The sequence below is a fragment of the Mandrillus leucophaeus genome, unplaced genomic scaffold (genome assembly GCF_000951045.1).
Source record: "Mandrillus leucophaeus isolate KB7577 unplaced genomic scaffold, Mleu.le_1.0 Scaffold1867, whole genome shotgun sequence".
Classification (NCBI taxonomy): domain Eukaryota; kingdom Metazoa; phylum Chordata; class Mammalia; order Primates; family Cercopithecidae; genus Mandrillus; species Mandrillus leucophaeus.
This window is the reverse complement of record NW_012101884.1, coordinates 53,244-61,654: the sequence shown is the minus strand read 5'-3', so window position 1 is coordinate 61,654 and position 8,411 is coordinate 53,244. Positions and strand designations below refer to the sequence as shown.

General features: G+C 46.7%; 1 protein-coding gene and 1 pseudogene across 1 annotated transcript; one reads left to right on the top strand and one right to left on the bottom strand.

Annotated features, from left to right (window-relative positions):
• Nucleotides 1-2,017: 2,017 nt before the first annotated feature.
• Nucleotides 2,018-2,381, bottom strand: LOC105538197 (annotated as a pseudogene).
• A 1,299-nt stretch (nucleotides 2,382-3,680) lies between these two features.
• GIMAP5 (GTPase, IMAP family member 5) lies at nucleotides 3,681-5,100 on the top strand. The gene is given in 4 exon segments (XM_011977993.1): nucleotides 3,681-3,726; nucleotides 4,327-4,716; nucleotides 4,719-4,949; nucleotides 4,952-5,100. Coding segments are annotated over 4 exon segments (816 nt in total).
• The last annotated feature ends 3,311 nt before the right edge of the window (nucleotides 5,101-8,411 follow it).

Sequence of the window (8,411 nt, the reverse complement as noted above, 5' to 3'; positions counted from 1 at the left end):
CACCTGGATTAGTGTTTGGTTAGACCATTGGGTACTATGGCCTCGCCAAGTGACACATAAGAATGACCATCACACTCAGTTTGAAGGGCCCTCTCATGGATTGCAAGATGACAGAAAATGCTTTGGTTTCTATCCAAAACATCAGCACTTGCTTGGATGTAAAGGCAAGGCTTGAGTTGTGTCATCAGAGCTGTGGGTGGATAACTCTTATTTGAATTGTGTGTACTGTGGGACAGACTTTGCAACCAGATTAGATTAACTTCCATGGGACCTGGCTAAAGAATAGAGAGATTCCAGGAGGCAGTACTGGTGTTAAAAATACCCTCAGGCTCAATTACAAAGAAATTACTAGGGAATTACCTCATAGAAAGTGAGTTTTGACATTTAGTACTTCCATGAAAATGATTCCAAAATTATTTATTTATTAATTTATTTTCCCTGCTAAAGTAATCACTGGCCAATTGAACTGTGTCTGTGTTGGGGGGCAAGGAGCTAGATACCATCATATGTGGCATGATCCCAAGGAACATTAGAAAATTGATTTATTCCAAAAAGCGTTTTTTATTTATAAAAATATTTTATTTGAAAATTTATTTTTGGAGACTATAAATGGTTAAATTCCAAAATAGTAGTAATACAGAATTTTTAACAATATTTTAATATTTCTTTTTACTCAAGTCCGCCTTTGTGTTTTTCTTTCCATAAGCAAATACACTGGATTAAAGCAACAGTACTCTTATCTTCAAGTTCAGTGCCTGAGTTTCTTGAATACTATTTCCATTTAGAGTTTAGTAATTACTTAACTTCACATTATTCTGTCACAAATGATAATCTATATATAATCCTACCTATATAGTAAAAATCATAAAACTATTATAAGCCAAGTCAACAGAATTTATAAAGTTAATATAAAACAATAACTATACGGATACACATGTACATTGGTCCCTATTAGAACTATGCCAACATGACAAGCATTATTTAAAGAATGAGTTTTTTGGGCATAGAGAAGTGAGGGGTCACTATCATCAAAAATTATTAGGGAGATTATAGGTAAAAAGAAATCAGCCTATGATTTTAACTAACTAAAGGAGGAAAACGGAGCACGTCATCACAGCTGATGTAGTTGGGAAAATTCAGTTACCATTCTATCACAAACTGGTTGACTACTTCTAGAGCTCACAGTCAGGCTCTTCAGGCATTCTGTTACTCTCTCACTAAAAGTTTCCTTACATGGGACATAAAGCTACTTTTATGATAACAACAGAATATTACAATGCTGTTTAGTCATTAGCAAGCAATAGAAAAACAACTTGGAAATTGGGGGAGCCACATAGTCTCATTACCCCTGAAGACAGGGGCCAAAATGAGTCATTAAGAAACAGTATTTGATCAACCCAAATGCTGATCAGTGATAGATTGGAGAAAGAAAACGTGGTACATATACACCATGGATTACTATGCAGTCATAAAAAGGAATTAGATCATGTCCTTTGCAGGTATATGGATGAAGCTGGAAGCCATTATCCTCAGCAAACTAATGCAGGAAAAGAAAACCAAACACCACATGTTCTCACTTACAAGTGGGAGCTGAATAATGAGAACACACAGACACAGGGAGGGGACTAACACACACTGGGGTCTCTCGGGGAGGGTGGGGTGGGAGGAGGGAGAGCATCAGGAAAAATAGCTAATGCATGCCAGGCTATTAGGTGGCATGGTGATGGGTTGATAGGTGCAGCAAACCACCATGGCACACATTTGCCCATGTAACAAACCTGCACATCCTGCACATGTAATCCAGAACTTAAAATAAAAAAAAGAAAAGGAAAAAGCAGACAATATTCAAAGAGCACTGTAGTATCTAACGTGATTTATAAAACAAGAAACGTGCAGCAATTTTCAATGAAAAATGCCATAGTGTTTGAAAACTAGGAATGTTTTGGTGCTGATTTTTATCAAGGTGGTACACCAAGTCATTAAATTGGAACAAATTCCAAATTCACAATTACTTGCATCACCTCAGTTTACTAATCCAATAAATGACAAAAAAAGACAAATAAATAAAACAGCATTGTAGAGCCCAGCAGCTTTTTTTTTTTTTGGCTCCCTATGGATAAAATCTCCACTTTGCCCATAGTTTTACCTAGAAATCCAGTTGTAGAATCAAATTGTGAATCCATTTCAGCTAATAATTTATTTTGGGTTTTAACTTCATGGCCTATTTCAATGGAAAATTATTTTATAACAGTTACTTTGCTTCTCAGACTTTCAGTGAGTCTCTTGTTTTTTTCTTCACAGGCACTATACCCACTATTAGCATAGCCATCGTTCCCAGAGTTGCCAGGAGGTACTCCTTCACCCAGGCCTGCATGCTTCATTCTGCTAGAGGAGAGAGGGAAAAGGTGGGCGCAAGAGGGTTGGGTGAGTGGGAAAGAGTTAGGGGTGACCTGGATCACATCTTCAGTACCAGGGCCCCGTGGAACACTAACTTCTTCCCCTAAAGCGCCATGACATCAGTCCAAAAAGTATTTTTTCAATTGACCAGGCATAGGCTCCACAATTCTGCAATTAGGGACTCACTCTTTAGCATTAATGCCTTGAGCCTGTTACAAGGCAACGCACTGAAACTTTGCACACAGCAAGGTCCTCATGTTGCTTTGGAAAGGGTTGTATAGGTTTTTCATAGTAGCGAAGCCTGAGAAGTCATTCTTCTCTGGGGCCTGGGTGGATTTTCTACCTGAGCACTGGAAGTAGGAGGTAGGAGGTAGGAGGAAAGGTATGGTGGGAACAGTGCAAGGAGGTGAGGGGGCTTGATGAGAAGTGCCCCTGGGGTAGTGACTGGTCCAAGACTGAGGTAGGAATAGGGAAGCACCAATCCTCTGTAGCATAAGGCATTAATCTGAGCCCAACAAATCAGTTCTTCTCTCCAATTACTGGATGTTCATGCCCCTACTCCCCACCCCTAACCTGCACCCATGACAATCTCCTACTCTTGGGGTAAGCAGCTCATCTTGGTGTGTCTGGGACTTTCCCAGTTCAGCACTGAAAGTCCTTCAATCAGGGAATCCTCGCAGACCTGGGTCAACCAGGATGGTTGGTCACCCTTTGCACCACCATCACCGTGGAAACATAGGGGAGAATTTCTTTTGTGTGTTTATCAAAGGGGGATGCTTTGCCGGGCACACTTTAGTTTGGGTACCAGCCCTGAGACCCTAAAAGTGGACAAGAACACATGACAGCCAGATGTTCAGTTGGAAATGATTGCTGACTTTCTTGATCTGGGTGGACAGCATCCATCAGCCTTCCCTGCCTTCCATTCACCGCCTCCCGTTAGCTAAATACAGGTGCTGGGAAACGCAGGCATGTGGTGCATTCTGGGGCTGCCTGTATGTTAAATACAGGTGCTGGGAAACGCAGACTTGTGGTGCATTTTGGGGCTGTCTGTATGTTCTTCAGCAGGAAGCCCAGGCTACTGCTGAGAATACCTGAAGTCAGCAGACCTGGGTGTTAGTCTCAGCTCATCCCTTAAATAATGTGTGACCTCAGCAGGGTTTTCTTTTCTTGCCTCAATTTCCTCATCTGTAAAATGTGATGCTTTGTGTTGGATATCACATCCGCCTCCAGTGTGAACAATCCATGTATGTTTTCTCCTCTAGGATAAGATAGAAGGGCTTCGAATGGGTGGAGCAGGTGCCTTCTGCACGGGCAAGGGAGCTGCACTTGGTAAAGCTCTTATAAAGGTCAAGGGTTGTAGACGCAGAACTGGGGGTCAAACTTCCCACCTGGCAGTGAAAGGCACAAGACTGTATTCACCAACGACAAAGAAAACACATTTACCCCCAGAAATACAGCATATTAAGCTCTTAACTGCCATCCTCTTTTCAGTGAAGACAAGATTTTCCAAATAAAACTCTGTGATCGTGAAAAATAGAGATCAGCTAGGGATGGGAGAGGGAGAAAGCATGAGATGGACCATGCAGTGGCGGAGAAAACGGCCTCCTCCTGGCCCCACCCTAGGCCCTCAGGGTGGGAAGTGCATCGAGGGAAGGCCAGAAAGGGGCAGAGCTCAGCAGTCCCAAAGGGGAAGAGCCCTGGGGCTCTGGCCAGCTGGGTAATCCCACAAACACTGTGTGAGTCCCTCCATTCTCTGTACGTGGGGTCAGGGATGGGAGTGGAGCGGTGGAGTCCTCACTGACCCAGGGTGCCAGTGCCTCTGGATGCCTTTGCCTTCTGTCTTTTGGTGCCTCCACCTCAGAATGCAGTTTTTACACACTCACTCTTCACCCACTCTCACAGGCTGAGGACAAGGCAGGTTGGCTCCAGGATCACTGCTGCTGCTGATCCCCCTGGTGGGCAAAACAGGCTGAGGGAAAAGTGCCACAGGGAACAGCATCCTCGGCCAGCTTGTGTTTGAGTCCAAGCTGGGGGCCCAGTCAGTAACCAGGACGTGCCAGGTGGAGACAGGAACATGGAACAGGAGGAAAGTCCTGGTGGTTGACATGCTCTCCATCTTTGAGTCAGAGGTCCAGACTCAAGAGCTGTACAAGAACATTGGGAACTGCTACCTGCTCTCTGCCCCGGGGCCCCACGTGCTGCTTCTGGTGATCCAGCTGAGGCGTTTCACTGCTTAGGACATGGTGGCAGTCAGGAGGGTGAAGGAGGTTTTTGGGGCAGGGGCCATGAGACATGTGGTCATCCTCTTCACCCACAAAGAGGTCTTAGGGGCCAGGCCCTGGATGACTATGTAGCATACATGGACAACCATAGCCTGAAGGACCTGGTGCAGGAGTGTGTGAGGAGATATTACACCTTCAACAACCGGGCCACCGTGGAGGAGCAGAGGCAGCAGCGGGCACAGCTCGTGGCTGCAATCAAGAGGCTGGGGAGGGAGTGAGAGGGCTCCTTCCACAGCAACGACCTCGTCCTGGATGCCCAGCTGCTCCAGAGAGGCAGGCTGAGGCCTGCCAAGAAGACTACGGGCAGTACCTGGCCAGTGTGGAATGGCAGGTGGAGAAGCAGAGGTGAGAGCTGAGGGAGGATGAGAGTAACTGGCCATGCAAAGTGCTCCCCAGAGTTAAACAGCAGATGCTTTCTTAGGTTGTCATGTCTGCCTTTTTATTACATGTGGTTTGATTGTTCTTGCCATTTTAATGAACTTGTGTATCACTCGTGGACACTGAGCATTTTAGGTGATTTCTACAGCCTGCCTTTTTTCTTTCCCAGAGTTGCCATCTCTGTTTATGTGTCTATCGCCCTTTGCTTGCTTTTTACAGAATTTCACTCCCAATTTATCTTCCTCGCAACAGACATATCATCAATTTTCCATCCAGTGCTTTTAGATAAATAAAATATTGGCTGGGTGTGGTGGCTCATGCCTGCAATCCTAGCACTTTGGGAGGCCAAGGCGGGCAGATCACTTGAGGTCAGGAGTTCGATACCAACCTGGCCAACATGGTGAAACCCTGTCTCTACTAGAAATACAAAAATTAGCCAGAAAATCACTTGAACCGTGAGGTGGAGGTTGTAGTGAGCCGAGATTGAGACACTGCACTCCAGCCTGGACGACAGAGTGAGACTCTGTCTCAGAAAAAAAAAAAAAAAAAGAAAGAAAGAAAAAGAAAAACTATTTTTTTTTGTTTTGTTTTGTTAACTTGTGAGTGTAAATCATAAACTGGCTGGGTATGGCCTTGGAATATTTGGTGGCTTGCAGGAAGAAAGGTGCTTGGCTACGAGGGTCTGAGAATGTCTCACCCTGGGCCCTGCTTTCTGCATTCCTGATGTCCAGGGGAGAAATGTGCTATGAGACAAGCTGCTGGCAGAATTCCTTACTTTATTCATAGATATGCCCAGATTTATTCGCAGGCTGAAAAGATGATGCCCTGCCCCCACCTCAGAAAGCAAGGATGGCGAGGTCAATCTGCTGAACCAAGTAGGGGACCCTGGAGGTGTGGAGGAGGCTGGAGGACAAGGGGCTGGACTTGAGGGAAAGAGAGCAAGGGGTTGCAGTGGCCAGATGGGGCCTGCCTTGGGGAAAGCAAGGAGAGCAACTGGGAAATGCAGGACCTGGGATGTCCTGGAGCAGGAGTTTTTAGGGCCAGAGAGCAGAAAACCTGTGCTCAGCAGACTATATGGTAGATGTCCCAGCTACTTATCTCAACTTTGCTGCATAGACAAAGACCACTATGGATGAGACTGTAAGTGATGTGCAAGGCTTTGATCCCTAGAACTTCATGAGCACTGAACTCTGAATTTCATGCAGTTTTCGTGTGTGAAGATAAAATGTTATTTTTCTTCTGATTTCGTCAACCATTTGGAAATGTAAACACCCCTCTTAGCTCATAGCTGTACAAAACAGGTGGCGGGCCAGATTTAGGCTGAGGGCTGTCATCTGTTTCACTGATTTCCCATTGTTGGCCGGGCTGCACTGCAATGCCACATCTCTAACCCCAAACTCAGTACCATACAGGACAGTGACATGTGATGTCTGTGGGAATTTGAGGAAAGGGTGGTGGTCCCCATCTCAATGGCAGTAAAGAGAAGAAGGCAGACATGGGGCTCAAGTATGGGCAGGTTGGGAATTCAGTGGAAACCGGTAATCCGATGAAGAGGAAGTCCCTGGGTCCCTCCACCACACCTTCTTCTTTGTGTTCGGTAAGGGAGACCTGCAGCCGTCCTGGAGAGGCCATGGCTGGATGGGCAAGTGACTACTCTGGGGTGAGTCTGAGGTGCTCGGCTCTGATGCCCCTTAGCAGCATCCTCCAGCTCTGCTTCTGGCAATGAAGCTCCATGTCTGGTTCCATGGCATTGACTCCTGCATCCTCTAGCACAGAACTGATTCCAAACATGTGCAGGGAGTGTGTTGTGTGCCAGCTCCCTAAACCCTGGGAACCCTGAGTTCTCAGACCAAGGACCACCTCCTCAATGCAGTGTTCCCAAACTGCTCCAATGAGCTTGATTTAATTCAGTCCAGCTTCACAGACATTTATGACGTTAGTACTGAGGGTCAGGGTCAATGCCTGGCACCAGGAGTGTAAGATAAAAAATAACAGGATTCTGCTCCCCAGGAGACTGTGGGGTGGAGGAATGAAAGCACATAAAAGTGGGGCTGTAGGAGAAGGTTTCTTTTGGAAGCAATGTCAGCAAGAAGGAGACCACGGCAGGCTCTGCAGAGGCTTCCTAGACGGAGAGATACTAAGCTGACTGGGAACATCCTTGCCTCTTGCGAGAAGTCACTGGAGGCTGAGGGGCATGTAATTAAGGAATGGGATGGGAGTCAGCACACAGGAGGAGGGGTGCATGGGGGGCTGGAGCTGGGGCTGGGTGGGGATGGGGGTTCTGGGCCTCATTCTCAGGATTCGAGGGTGCCTCCTGGAATCCTGGCCAGAGGCTTCTAAGCAGGTTGGTGTATCTTGGGAAGATCAGGTGGCAGCAAGAGGCAGCTGGGTTGTATGAGTATAAGCCTGGAGACAAGGATAGCATTCAGAGGAAATCAGCACCTGCACTCTAGTAGTAGCAGTGGTGATGGACAGGACAGATTCGGGAGAGCTAAGGAGGTGCCCCGCGGTGTGGTCACTGATGACAACATCGGGAGGGAACTCACCCCTGTCCTGGGTGACTTTGAAATGTGGCTCCCTTCACTGCAGCAGCCCCGCAGAGGAGGACTGGGCTGAGTTGAGGGAGGCAAAGACTGCACATAAGTGTGGTGACCTTGAAGCCTCCAGAAACTGGTCCAGTAGATGTTGTCTGGGCTCTCCCTCCCTCCAGGGAGGCACTCTTGATGGACATAGCCATGATCTTAAGAAAGCATTACAGAGCGGCGCTGCCAGAGTAGCCTCCTTCCAGTGGGGGGATGGCCCATTCCCGGGTCACCTGGTCCACACTCCCTCTACTAACAAGGAATCACTTTCATGGTGAGCAGGATTGCCTGGTACCCAGCCAACAGCCTGTCCCCCACCCCAACCCTGTGGACATCAACTTCCAAAGAAATAGAGCTGGAGAGCTGATCCAAGGACATTTTACAGTGGAGAAGGAGAAAGGGTTTGGTTAACCTTTCTCATGTATGAACGTTTGCCAAAGTGATTCCTTGCAGAGCACTGAAATGTGAGCTGTGTTTCTCTTGGGCCCCTGGCCAAACTGAGAAGAAAGCACAGAGAAAGCCCTGCATAGAGGGCACCCCATTTCCTTGACCCTTTCCCACTCCCATTCGTCAATGCAATCCAACTGAAAGTGTTTTGCTTTACTCAGAGTTCAGGGAATGTCCACTATGTGGCAGACACTTCAGTAGGAGCAGGAGGTTCTTCCTAATTTTAGGAACAAGAAAAGCCAATCCTGTTCCTTTGTTCTGGATGCCACTTGCTCAAAGGAAGCATGTGGACTGGGAAGTTCCAACAGATTGAAAGGATAAAAAG